This window comes from Vigna unguiculata, chromosome 9, assembly GCF_037176805.1.
Source record: "Vigna unguiculata cultivar grain cowpea cultivar isolate G323 ecotype 2 chromosome 9, ASM3717680v1, whole genome shotgun sequence".
Lineage (NCBI taxonomy): Eukaryota > Viridiplantae > Streptophyta > Magnoliopsida > Fabales > Fabaceae > Vigna > Vigna unguiculata.
The window spans coordinates 41,294,639-41,308,803 of NC_140800.1; the positions used below are offsets into that span (position 1 = coordinate 41,294,639).

At 29.3% G+C, this 14,165-nt stretch overlaps 1 protein-coding gene, 1 long non-coding RNA gene and 3 other non-coding genes across 7 annotated transcripts; 3 read left to right on the plus strand and 2 right to left on the minus strand.

The window, feature by feature from the left end:
* Window positions 1-1,347: 1,347 nt before the first annotated feature.
* LOC114163853 (uncharacterized) lies at window positions 1,348-6,992 on the minus strand. Of its 3 annotated transcripts, none has more exons than XR_014984655.1 (7): window positions 6,786-6,992; window positions 6,454-6,710; window positions 5,995-6,329; window positions 5,009-5,128; window positions 4,752-4,929; window positions 3,797-4,661; window positions 1,348-1,739 (listed from the first exon to the last, which is right to left on the minus strand). It is a non-coding gene; the product is annotated as an uncharacterized LOC114163853 (long non-coding RNA). The 3 variants fall into 3 exon arrangements; XR_014984654.1 differs by lacking the exon at window positions 1,348-1,739 and adding an exon at window positions 3,214-3,710; XR_003599432.2 differs by lacking the exon at window positions 1,348-1,739 and having other exon boundaries at window positions 3,730-4,661; window positions 6,786-6,991.
* TRNAS-GCU (transfer RNA serine (anticodon GCU)) lies at window positions 6,067-6,148 on the plus strand. Its single transcript has one exon. It is a non-coding gene; the product is annotated as a tRNA-Ser (tRNA).
* TRNAS-GCU (transfer RNA serine (anticodon GCU)) lies at window positions 6,553-6,634 on the plus strand. Its single transcript has one exon. It is a non-coding gene; the product is annotated as a tRNA-Ser (tRNA).
* A 52-nt stretch (window positions 6,993-7,044) lies between the features above and the next one.
* Window positions 7,045-7,116, minus strand: TRNAD-GUC (transfer RNA aspartic acid (anticodon GUC)). Its single transcript has one exon. It is a non-coding gene; the product is annotated as a tRNA-Asp (tRNA).
* Window positions 7,117-8,952: 1,836 nt separating this feature from the next.
* Window positions 8,953-12,348, plus strand: OCP3 (overexpressor of cationic peroxidase 3). Its single transcript, XM_028086713.2, has 4 exons — window positions 8,953-9,203; window positions 9,355-9,783; window positions 10,909-11,217; window positions 11,798-12,348. Exons 1-4 carry the CDS (start codon window positions 9,024-9,026, stop codon window positions 11,936-11,938), a joined length of 1,059 nt encoding a protein of 352 aa, XP_027942514.1. The 5' UTR covers window positions 8,953-9,023; the 3' UTR covers window positions 11,939-12,348.
* Window positions 12,349-14,165: the final 1,817 nt, after the last annotated feature.

Here is a 14,165-nt window from a genome sequence, read left to right on the forward strand (position 1 = left end):
TGGATATTATTTTAACTACTTTAATTCACTTCATATTAAGTAATTTTTATATTTAATGATATTTCCTTTTGGTTATTTTATTATAGGATTTATTTTATATTAGGTAATTTTTTACATTTAGTGATAGTTTTTTATAATTTTTTATGATATGATAGTGAAAGATAGTCATATTTTTTGGATTTTACTATTATGTTTATGTTTTTAATAGATGAAATGAAGATTTTTTGTTTATTAAAAAAATAATTTATGTACAAAAAGTTTAATTCGACATCCTGAATTTCTTGTCCAAGTTCTACAACTATTCTAAAGATATTTTCATTCTTAACACAACATTTGTTGCACATTTTTTTTTTCTTTGTGTGAGATTATGTTTAAATATATATTCTCAATTTAATTAAATCAAATAGATTTTAGGTATATTTAACTGATCATACTCATTTTTATTTTTCTTATTTATAATGTTTTGAAGTCATGTTAAATATCATTAAGTACTATGACATCTCAAAACAAACTAATCATTTGTTATCATATGAAAAATATTATTAAAAAGGAAAAAATAACGACAAAAAACTTGAAGACCAAACCAATTTCATGTACAAAAAATACATCACAAATTTTCTTCAAAAGAAGATAAACAATTCTAAATATAGAAAGTTTACACCTATTATATAAAAAAAAAATTCAAAAGCAATTTTACATGACATAATATTATACTATTTATAATGAATTTTATTTTTTAATCCCATAGAAACCAATTTATTCATATAACAAATTTTCTCCCTAAAATCTGAGAACACTAAAATATCATTCTTTTACATATCTTGAGAGATAATTTCTCCATCTCATTCTAAGAGAAAAAGGAATAATACAAGGATAAAAAAAAAGTCTTATATACACTTTGGAATCACATTTCAAAGCAAACATGTCTAAAGCGAGTCTCCTCATAATGTTCAATAGAAGAATAACTTCTATAATTTTATCATTTAAAAAATTTTGCACCTAAAAAACAAAGAAACTACCGATATATTTATCTAAATTAGAAGTGATAAAACGGGTCTGCATTGTCTGTTTTAATCCAACTTGCCATTGACCCATAAAAAGCAAATCAGCCCAAGTCGGTCCACCATAACAAAACAAACCAAAGTGTTGGTATCGCGCAGCGGAATGTTTGGGCGTGTGGACAAAAACCAAGAGGAGGGTGAATTGGGTTCTTAATAAAAATTGTGCTTTTAATATTTTCCCTTTTTGTATCAAAGATCAATTAAAAATATTTCCTTTATTTTAATAAACACAATAAAATAAAGAGAGTAGAGAAGAGAAAATTACACAAAGTATTTATACTAGTTCGGATCAAAAGACCCTACGTCCAGTTGTTAATCTTTCAAAAACGAGATTAACTAAATCACTAAAATAAACCAAACTTACAATCAATGATAAGAAAGATTAGGGTTTAGAAAACACCTCTCTTGAATCACACAAGAGATGAAGACACCTCCCTTGAAATCCACAAGGGATGAAAACACCTTCCTTGAATCACACAAGGAATGAACATCTCCTTTGAATCCCACAAAGGATGATCGGCTTCTCCTAGCAACAGCAGCAGCACTCAATCACTCAAGATCCCACTTGATGAAAGTTATCGCTCTACCCACACTAGGTTTTTCAAAGCCTTTCCACAGAGAGTTCTCAAGTACTCAGACTTCTCTAACTTCTGTATTTGATAATGAAAGCCTACCACTCTATTTATAGAAGCCTATTTAGAAATTAGGTTAAGAATATGAAAAGTTAAGTCGCAACTGCCATAAATAATCGATTATCATAAGTGATAATCGATTATCACAGAAACTTTTATGAAAATATTTTTCTTGCTGTGATAATCTATTATCAGTCAGGATAATCGATTATTCCAGAGGCTTTTCTCAAAAATCAGTTTTAATTGAGATAATCGATTATCACTAAGAATAATCGATTATTCCAGTGAGTTTTGCAAATATATAAAATTCTCTTAGTGCTCTACTACATGGGTTTTGCCTTTTGACTCTTGACATACTGATCTAACTATTTCAAATAACATACACATATTATAAAACCTAAATAACTAAACCCATAAGTCTTTCAATGTATCTCTTGAATCGAAGCATTCTTTTAAGTCTTCAACATTTTTCCATGCATCATCATCAAGTCTTCCATACTTCTTCATAAGTCATCATCATCATCAAAACTCCTTATTGGAGGAAGATGTTCATCTTCTTCTTTTTGTCAACACAAAGTGTGTAACTTGTTTTGTCAAAAAATGTTATTTGTTTTTAATTGACAGACTAGTTATCACGTTAAAGTTTTTTATTTGTTTTTAATTTTTAAATTATATATATATATATATATATATATATATATATATATATATATATATATATATCAAAAACATATTTATCATATAAATATTTTTTAAATTTTTTATTGATTTTTTAATATTTTTAATTTAATAAAGTAAAATAATGATTATATTTATATATTAAATTACTTTATAATTAATAATTCAAATTTAATTTGTAGATATTAATAATTTAAGTTGTAATTATTGTACATACACACCTTTAAGAAAATATAATATAAAAAAGTTATTTTTTTAAATTACATTTTTTACTTTTATTTAGAAAAGAAGGTTTAACTAGTCAACTCGCTCCTCCTTTAGCCTCCAATTTAGCAAAATAGGTTCATCAAGCCAAAATAGGTTATCAGATTGAAAATATTAACTCAACCCATTCGTCTTTATAGGCCGATGGATGAGTCCACGGGTTGTGACCAACTTTCTTGTTCCTATTTTATATTATTTCTAAAAAAAAAATCAACATAAGCAATCTTTCTAAAGTTACATTACTAGTATTCATCTTAATCCAACCAATATTCATAAACTTGTCGAAAGATTTGTATATGAGAATAAATTTTCTCCGATCTACTTTATTCAATCAGATATATACAATATTCATTTTTGAATTTCTCATATATATATATATACTTATATAATATGAAATATGGACTATGTAAAGTTTAGTTTTTTTGAGTGAGGTTAATATCTAATGTTATGGCAAAAATATTTTTACAGCACCATTGATGAGGAGGACTTACATTGTTATCTTTTATTTTATTTTTTTTAAGAAATTGATAGATCGAACCCCGGTTGCAATTCAATCATTAACTTGCACAATTAACATCTTTTGGTTCTTATTTCTACATTTTTTATTTTGGTCTCTAGACGATATTTCTTAGTATTTTCGGTTTTTATATTTATTTTATTGTCCGCAATGGTATACTCCTTTTTTATCAACAGTTAACGTTAACTAATGATTTAAACAAGTTGAATCCAATGACTTATGATTTTAGTATGAGGTCACAACTACGCTTAATTTTTTTAGTAAATTATACTTTTAATCTCTTGTTTATTCAAACTAGTTAATAATGTCTAATTCATTGATACTATAAAAAAAAATGCTCATTTTACATTAACTATTTCAGAATTTTTACATTGATGATCATAAGAAAATAGCCATAAAAATTCGTTTTTACATTGGCTTTTTACTAATTTAAAATGTGACTTTTCAAAAAAATATTACAATAAACAATTTCAAATATCACTATTTAAATCAATTATTTAAAAAAAAGTGGCCTTTTTAAACAAATTCTTAAAATAACCAATTCAAGATTTTTTTTCCCTGCAGAATTTAAGAAAAGTAACAAAGAAATGGTAAATGTTTGCGATAAAAGAATAAGACACTTTTAGTGGTTGGTGTTTTCTTACACTGAATTTCAGCCATGCAATTCCACTGTCATGCAATGTCGTTTCTATAGAACTGGTTGAGGCGAACACTTGAAATCCTTGATTGGTAACTTTCTTCTCATCAGGATGTTAAGCCAGCTAACCCTTAAATCATCATTACTCGAGAGAGAACAAAAAAGAAGCAGATTTATTCACTCACAAGTAGCACCAGAACCAATAAATGGCACACAAGCACAGAAGAAAAGGAAAAACTGTACTAAAGGAAAACGAAAGCTTTATCACTATACATGACGTCAATGAATAACCAGAGCAAAAATACAATAACACTGAAGTAGGCAATTAAATTTCAACAAAAAGTGATTAATTAAGAAGGGACGTTGTCAAAGTATCAAAATAGGACAGTCTAAGGAGGCTTTGGTGTCTGCATACTTTAATATAGTGTTTTTTGAAAGTTAAACTAAAAAACCTGTCTTTCAAAGTCCCTAACCCACACTTACTGCTGCAATAGTTGTCTGATAAAAAAACAGACAATAAGCAATTTGATTTATGACAGAGAGAAGAACATCGATAACAAAATATCGCTCAAGAAGATGAATTATAATCCTAACCTGCAACCAAGCTATAAACCACCTTGTTTCAAAGATTAAACAAAAAAAAAAGGTACATGTCGAATGAAATTCACATAAAGAATCATCTGAATTTGTGAATGCTTACCGAAACACATGTAACAAATAAACACCTCCTTCAGCAAAACGACAAAATCCTTAACACCAAAGCCTCAACAAAGTCGCTTTGGCTGAGTGATTAAGGCGTGTGCCTGCAAAGTACATGGGGTTTCCCCGTGAGAGTTTGAATCTCTCAGGCGACGTCATTTTTAATATTGCTCCTGTCATAAAGAGAAGATTTCTTCTCAGCAGAATTTAAGAAAAGTAACAAATGAATGATGAATGTTTGCGTTAAAGAATAAGACACTTACAGTGGATGGTGTTTTCGTAGACTGAATTTCAGCCATGCAATTTCACTGTTATGCAATGTCTTTCTTTATAGAACTGTTTGAAGTGAACACTTGACGATCCTTGATCGGTAATTTTTCTTCTCGTCAGGATGTTAAGCCAACTAACCCTTAAATCATCATATGACATATATTTCTGGAACTGCACGTACAAATACAACACCTCAGCTAAATTATTAACTGTAAAATCTTATAATCTGCTTTGAAAGATAGAAATAGACCTATCTCATAGTAGAAGATCAACATGGTTTATTTCTTATAGTTAAGGCGGGAGTGTCATCCCCATCACAAGATGCTCCACTTGAAGATAAGTATACATATCTAGCCAGACCGAAAGTCCACTAAAAATGTTGCAAAGGTGAAACACTGAACTCATTACTCAAGAGAAGAAAAAAAGAAGAAACAGATTTATTCATCGACAAGTAGCACCAGAACCAATAAATGGCACACAAACACAGAAGAAAAAGAAAAACTGTACAAAAGGAAAAAGAAAGTTTTATCACTATAAATGAAGTCAGGAAAGAGTAATTGATAGTAGGAATTAATGAATTACTGTAAAAAGGAAAATTTGAAATAGATTTAATGTTAACGAGAGCAAATTTGTTTTATTCATTGAAGGGTTACAATCATTCACAGTAAAATCATCACTGTTATACTTTATATTTTGAGTGATTTAATGTTTGATGAAACTTACAAAATCTAGATGAAAAACAGTAGTAATTATTTTTCCAAATTTTCAAAACTCTTTAAAAATCTCACTTCTAGTAATGAAAAAGAACGGATAATATCAAGTATAACAAGCAACGTATGTAAATAGGATACAATAACACTGTAGGCAATTAAATTTCAACAAGAAGTGAGATGCAAAGTAGGAAACACCTCAAAGTATCAAATAGGACAGTCAAAGGGGTTTTGATGTCTGTAGTATGTTTGGAAGTTAAACTAAAAACCTGTCTTTCAAAGCCCCTAACCCACACTTCCTACAATAGTAATCTGATAAAAGAAACAAAAAGACAACAAAGAATTTGATTTATGACCAAGAGAAGAAGATTGATAACAAAAAATATCGCCCAAGAAGATGAATTATAATCCTAACCTGCAACCAAACTATAAACAACCTTGTTTCAAAGATTAAACAAAAAAAAGGTGTATCCATAAAGTCGAAACAAATTCACATAAAGACTCATTCGAGTTTGTGAATGCTCACCAAAACACATATAACAAATAAACACCTCCTTCAACAAAACCACAAAATCATTGACACCAAAGTCCCAACAAAGTCGCTTTGGCCGAGTGGTTAAGGCGTGTGCCTGCTAAGTACATGGGGTTTCCCCGCGAGAGTTCGAATCTCTCAGGCGACGTCATTTTCTAATATCTTTATGTTTTTTTTTTCTGACAAAAAAAAAGAAGACAAAACATTAACAGTTAATTCTCTTAAAATGCATGAAATTCAAATAGCCGCCACGATTGCAAGTGTTTTCCTCACTGCCTGCAATTCTCGAAAATCTGTCACCAGCGAGAAATCCACAACAATTATCCTACCTGCAAACCAATAACAACTCATTACATAATTAAGGAATCAAAATCAAGTGCAGAAAAGCATACGCATTGAATGAGAAAATTGCAGAGAAGCGAAAGAAAAGGAGATGAGTAACCGGCAAAAAACCTTCCAGTGATCCTAACAACATTAGCAGCATGCTAATCCCCCATGAACTGAATTTACACATTCTCCACCTGCAAACGACGCCTCCAAAGTCCCAACAAAGTCGCTTTGGCCGAGTGGTTAAGGCGTGTGCCTGCTAAGTACATGGGGTTTCCCCGCGAGAGTTCGAATCTCTCAGGCGACGTCAATTTTTAGTATTGTTATGCTTTTTCTTTTTTTAACGTTATCAGCTAATTCTCTTAAAATGCATGGTTCTCCACCTGAAAACGACGTCTTCAATTTTAATAAAAATTCTAATAAACGAAAGGGGGTGAACTTAGGGCTAGGGAACATACCATGTGATATAGCTATTAAGAGGCGATAATTGAAGCTTTAACGACGACGATGAAAATACGTCCGAACAGAGGGAAAGACGGGAAGGCTCTCAACAGCGACAGGGCGCGATGGTGGAAGTTAGGATCAGAGGCACAACGGAGGTAATAAAGAAAGCGCGGAAAGGGTTTGGGATAAATCTTTACTAATTTCTCGAGGGAAATTCAAAAATTGAAATTAATTTATAAAAAAGATTGAATCTTAATTCAAAAAATAAAAACTCGCCGTTGCCGGGGATCGAACCCGGGTCACCCGCGTGACAGGCGGGAATACTCACCACTATACTACAACGACCAAGTTGTTGATTTTAATTACGTAGTAGATTTGTTCAATAACTCCCTCGTGAAAATCTTTACAAATTATTTTATATAGAATATAGTTTTATTTTATGAACAAACTCTTTTATTTATTTTTTTTCTATTAAGTACATCTAACTTCTACAAAATTATTTTATACAGAGGTTAATTTCAATTTACAGAAAAACTTAATTTTCTCTCTAAAAACTATATAAAAACATTTGAGATAAAAAAAAAAAGTTAAACAAATTAGAGGTTTAAAGTCATTTTTGCTAAAAGTTTAGAAAACAAATATATTCAGCGTTCAATTGTTTTTAAAACTTCTCAAAGTTTTGGATTGGTTATGTAAAAATTTATATTTCAAAATCATTGAATTCGTTGATTCTTCCTTTATCTGGTATAATTTCTAACTTTTAATCAATACAAATTAAAAAAAAAATTAAATTAAAGTTTGACTTAGTAAATAAAGATTCAGAAAGTTTTCTATTTAAAACTTTTCGATCGAAATCATAGTAAAATCTCATTCTAAACTTAATGATTCATAAATATACATCATCTACGTAAACTGTGGATAGTTGATTTCTATTGTTATTTTATTTAATTTGGTATTTTCTGTGTTTAATTATGTTTTTATTTTCGTAAAATTTTGATTAAATTGTTCTTTTTCATTAACAGTATTTAAATAGTTAATATTTTTTAATATTATATGTTACGTGTTAGTTTCTTAATTTTTTTAAATTCTTTTAATTTTAAAAAAATTGTTCACAAAAATAATGAATATTAGACTAAATTGAACAACAATAAATAATACAATCACAAACTGACACGTAACATTGTTTTATTTTAATTTAGACTCAATTTTTGTTAAAATTAAATACTTTTTTCTCTTTCAAATTAAGACCAAATTTAATTTTTTATAAATATTATATACATATACATTTAAAATTTTATTATTAAATATTTTTTAAATTCAATTATAAATTATTATATTTAAATATAAATTAAATATATTTCTTAGGTACAATTGTTAAATAGAGTTTAATTATTTAAAATATTACTAAAATATATTTTAAAAATATATATTAACATTTATAAAATTGATATTTGAAACTATGTAATATTTTTATTACATTTTAGATATTAAATTAAAATCTAAAATATTTTATATTTAAATGTTAATTTGAAAATATTACTTTATTTTCTAAGATATTTTTAATATTTTTAAATATCAATTTCAAAAATATCATTATTTTAGAATATAAATATTAGAAACAAACATTTAATATTTATATTCTTATAATATTTTAAATAATTTTATTTTATTTAACAATTAAATATAAAAAATTTATTCAATTTATAATTTAATTTCAAAAATAATTAATAAAAATGTTGATTTAAAAAATTATTAGTATAATTTTTTTAAAAGATATAAAATTTGATGTCAATTTTAGACTAACAAAATTGATGTCCTTTAACTAAAATTAGGATAAAAATGAAAAAAATAACAAATATAGATATTAGATTGAAAAAAATAATGAATGTAGAAACTAAAATTGAAAAAAAAAATAACAAAATCACAAACTAGCAAATAACACATGCCATTTGATACGTGGACAATTTTTTTTTTGAAAGAATCAAAAATAAAATAAAAAAAAATTAAAAGTTGACACGTACTGTACGTTAACTATTTAATCGTTAGTAAAAATAAACAAATTAACTAAAATTTAACAAAAAATAAAGATCTAATTAAATATAAAATGAAAATAAAAAACAAATTAAATTAAAATAACTAAAATAGAGAGCGATGTATATTCATCTTTTTAAAATAAGAAGCAATGTTCTAAACCCCGAAAAATATCAAACGCATCTCTGGCAGGCAGCGGATAAACCCGGAAGAAGAGAAGGATGAGTGCGGCGTTTCAGTGTTTATCGTGTGCGCGGACTGAACCTTTCCTCACACCACCTCAATCCCTTACTCTTCCTTTCCAACGAAAACCATTTTTCTGCTCTCTTCCTCTTTCCTCTCGCGCTCGTAACCTCTCTTCTTCAATCGTCGCTGCTGCTTCCAAAAAGAGAAAAAACAAGGTAATTTCAATATCACAATATTAGCACTCTTCTATATTTCTCTTTTTTTTTTTTTAATTCTCTATGCATTTTTCTCCCTATCTTCCTGCCTTTTAGATTTCTTCGTGTTCGGATTCAATGTCACTTAATTTTATCGTTTTATCTTTTGTAGAAAAAACTGTCTCGTCATCATGTTACTGAGGGCGGCGAGGAGGATATGGACGCGTTCGAGCTTCTCTTCAACCAACTCGAACAAGATCTCAAACGCGGTGGTTTGTCAGATGATGATGACGAAGATGGGATAACTGAAGAAGAGATGGCATTGCTTGAACGTGAGTTGGAAAATGCCTTGGGGGACTTTGATGATGAATTGTTGAACTCGGATGTAATCGACGTAGAACTTGGTAGTGATCCAGAGAATGGTGATGAAGATGAAGATGAAGATGAGGATGAGGATGAGGATGAGGATGAGGATGAGGATGACGATGGTGATGGTGATGATAGTGAGAGTGAGGATGGAGATGAAAAGCCACTGAACCTTAAGAATTGGCAGATGAAGAAATTGGCCAGAGCTTTGAAAGCCGGCCGCCGCAAAACAAGTGTAAGTGTCTTGTTCACTATTTTAAGAAATTAGCTTGTTCCATTTCATTTATGTGCTTAATTAGCTGACTATTATGATTAGATAACTGATAACAATATGTTTATGAGACATAACCAAGGTTATATAGGATTGTTTTGGTTACCTTTGACAGAGGTTAAGTGTTCTGATTTGTTGTTCCCTACTTGAAGTGCTTCTGTGATGTTTAATCACGATCAGTTTGGGAAAATGTCAATTAGTTTATAAGCCTTTTATCCCAACATGGTCGCTAATATGGTGCATCTTCTGATTTTATAGTCTCTTTTTAGTAGTAGTCAGGGAAGGTAGAACTTAGAAGCTAACTATAGCCTGATTGATCGATAAAGAACCGTCATGTCTGGTTGCTTGCTCCTTGAATGACCTGGATTCTTTATTAATTGCCATTCATTATAGTTACTGCAGATGATCTTAATTTAATTTGCAAACACTTAACTTCAGTCTGAAATTTTATTTTTCTTTTTCATTGAAATATTCAGATTAAAATAGTGGGTTGAACTTTGCTTGAAAGTGAGCAAATTTGAAGGTAGTATATGTGTCCATGTGGTTAAGTTATTGAGAAATTAGGAGAAAATCAGTAATCATGGGTGTGTCATGGACACTGTATTGAAGGATTATTTTGCCTTGGATAAATTTAATAATGAAGAAAATGCCTTATGTTTTAATGGCGTTTTCCTGGAAAAATCTTGGTTCACATTAAATGTATTTTGTTAACCCAATTTTCAAGGAGGAGAAAGAAGAAAGAGAAAAAAAAAAATCATTTCCAGAATTCCTACAAATCTGGCGGAAAGACAAGGTTAATACAAGTGAATAGGATTAATGGATCGGTCAAAACAGGATTAGACTAGATCATAAAATAAGGTTAGAGTATATTGGATTGAACCATGTCAAGAGCTTACTCCTCAGGAATTTTAGATAAGATACTTTTTGCTTTGTTTTCTCCACATCTTAAGGGTTAAGAGTACATGAGTGGATTCATTTTATTGTTATGCAAACATGCATACTTAACATGAAAAGGCAAAGTTGCCAGAACCGACCCTTCTATCAATTTCAGGATTCCATTCCTCAAGTTCACTTTTTGAACCATTGCAGATAAAAAATCTTGCTGCCGATCTTTGTCTTGATAGGGCTCTTGTTCTTCAGTTACTTCGTGATCCTCCTCCAAATCTCTTAATGATGAGTCTTACTATACCTGATGAACCCGCAACAACAGCAGTATCACTTGAAACTAAGCCCGGTGAGATTCTCCTTCAAGAAACAAGTATTGATCAAGTTGAATCTGAACCCGAGGCTAAAGTACCTGTTCATACCTTGCAACGTAATTGGTATGCTCAAAAGCGATTGAAGAAGGCCCATGTTGACACTCTCGAGAGAGTTTATAGGAGATCAAAACGACCTACTGTAAGTACCTTTATCATGCTACAATATTGTATAAATTCAATATCTTTGTTTCATGATTCTGTGTCATTTTTTGTTGGAAAATTTCGTGACATGTACTGCGACTACTAAAATGTTCCATCCATATTAGTATGAGATATAGAGACTTCATTCCCTCTTACACACTGAAATTCATAAACACTATATATGCACAATTTCACTTGTTACCTTTACTGGCACCAAATGTAGTGAAAAAAGGAGGCTGACGAAAAGGAAGAAAAGTCTGCCTAATGAAACTACTATGTTTTCTAATTTTCATTACCACGTACATATATGATATGTTGCATTTGATAATGGCAAACATGAGTCATGCATTTTGTTTTGTTCTCCAATCACAATTGAAGATCTGGTAATTTGTATAAAATATAAAGGTTTGCATTAAAGTTGAACATAAAGGTGAATCTATTCTGTTTGGAGAATAACACTAAAAACACCTAAAGCAACTACACATAATTTTTTCATTACTATAATCATTTCATAGTTTTCCTTACAACGAATTTTGTTAAATTTGATACCCTTGTCTGTATGCCTCGAACCAATGCAGAATGCAATGATCAGCAGCATTGTACATGTAACAAACATTCCTCGAAAAAGAGTTGTTAAGTGGTTTGAAGACAAACGTGCTGAGGAAGGAGTTCCAGATCACCGTCTACCTTACCAGCGCTCTGTTCCTGAAACCGCTTGAAGATTTGTCTTCGGTTCTGTTTTTGTGCTGTAAGATCTGACAAATTTTACAATTGTGGTTTCACTAACTCTGGTAATGTTTTTTTTTGGGGGGGGGGGGGGGGGGGGTAGCCATGCGAGGAACAGGAATTAGAAATAGTGACGACAGTGAAATACTGGCTATTGAAAATGGCGCTGCTTTCCTCTGATGAATTGCTTCTATTGTCGAATACCCAGAAGTTGTACCAGAAGGGGTCTTCTGGTTCTGTCTCGTAATAGTCTTTTGAGCAAGATGATATAGTTTCGGTAAACATGTTTTGTTAAGACAGGTAGTGAATATCACATAAATGTAAGTTATAATTTTTGTTCAACCAACATTAATAATAGTTTTATTACTCAAGATTAATAAAGTTATTTTTTAGTCAATACAAATTAGGAATTTTTTATCTACATTAATGAAATTATTTCCCAATTGTGGGAGTATTAGAGTCAATATTAATTTGAAACTAATGTATACCAATTACATTTTTCTACTGAAGCATGTAGTGATTGTTTTTTGTTGATAAGTATAAATTAAATTCTTTATATTTTGTATTGAAAAGTAATTAAAATATTCTATTCAAATAAAAGAATTAAAATTTAATAAATGTAAACAAAATATTTGAAAAAAAACTTTATATATATATATATATTAATTTTTTTTTAAAAATTGGAAAATTTCTCAACTACTTTCATTGCAAGTAGTTTGATGTTTTCGAAGTCTAAGCGAGATTCTTTAATTTCTTTGTCTTCTTAAACATAAATTACTTACAAAAACATAGAAAAATACTTATTTATTTTAATTTATAAATAAAAGTTTGAAGATTTGTAATAGTTAAATATATATTCAGTTATAATTTAAAAGCAAAAATTATATGTTCAATGAAAAACATGATTATCAATTACAAGTGTACTCTTTAAACGAAGTCAGTATAATACTTAAAAAAATAAAATATATAAGTGTAATTTGAAAAAATAAAATTAAAGTCTTAAGTCACAATTTATTCTTAAATTTCACTCATCCCATATTATATACAGTCCACCTTTTCTTTTCTCTCTCTCTCTCTCTCTCTCTCTCTCTATATATATATATATATATATATATATATATATATATATATATATATATATATGATAATCAAAGATTTTTTTAGAGCTCATATCATATGACTACACCTCTATGCAGTTTGAATCCGGAGTTTGTATGTAAAGCTTTATATTTATATTTTATGAAATAATTTTTGTTAACTTAATTCCTTTACTATAAAAGATCCTAATCATAAACATATTTGGATCAAGATAATAAATAAATATTTCAAGGCATAAATAAATATTTATTTATTGAAAGGAATTATTGATTACAATTATTAATGCAATGATTTAAATTGACAACTACTTTTGACGTATGTAATTTATAGTATTATTGTAATCCTACATAAGCTTCCAATGGGCATATTTTTAAACTGTGTAAGTTCCTCTTTGAATTAGTATAAAGTGCAACCGCTGACAGAAACCCGAAAACAATGTTTTACCCGATGTTCTGTCTAAACTCCAAAATTTCCAAGTACCACTCATTCAACACCCTAGTTTTATTTATTTATTTATTTATAATAAGAAACGAGAAACCAATTTTAGACGAATAAATATGTTTTTTGTTAATTTTGATTTTCAAGCTTAAAATGAAACTGGTTTTCAAATGGTTCACAGCAGGTTTTGTTAAAAGCATTTTCCGACAACAACATGAATGAAGTATAAACAAAATATCAGATTCGAAGTTCACATGATGGGAACATTACTGTATACAAATATTTATTATTAATGCAAGTAATTTTAATTATTTAATTATATAAAAAAGTATTTATAAACATGTATGTAATATAATACAATTGACATATATAAAAATGAATTAAAAATATATTTTCATTAAATGGACACGTATACTCTTTTGTCGGTCACTGATAGTATTGTCACAAAAATTTGACAACAAATTAATCAGCGTTAGTTGTAACGGTCCAGTTATTATATTTGTAATAGGGCAGATCTGTAATTTGGTGGATGATGGAGCACATTTGTCAATGGTGTGGCACCGACAGAGGGTGAAAGGAAAACCGGAAGCGACCGGTAATAGCTCGGACAGGCTGGTGCCACTTCAGGAAATATTCCAAATGAGAAACTCCGCATCGCTTGGTGTCTCTTTCGAGAGGTTAACA

Excerpts from the sequence above, each read along its gene's own strand:
- OCP3 (XM_028086713.2), top strand. The coding sequence starts at position 9,024 with ATGAGTGCGGCGTTTCAGTGTTTATCGTGTGCGCGGACTGAACCTTTC. Across the intron at positions 9,204-9,354 it reads CCAAAAAGAGAAAAAACAAG|AAAAAACTGTCTCGTCATCA; the intron begins GTAATTTCAATA and ends TATCTTTTGTAG. Across the intron at positions 9,784-10,908 it reads CCGGCCGCCGCAAAACAAGT|ATAAAAAATCTTGCTGCCGA; the intron begins GTAAGTGTCTTG and ends GAACCATTGCAG.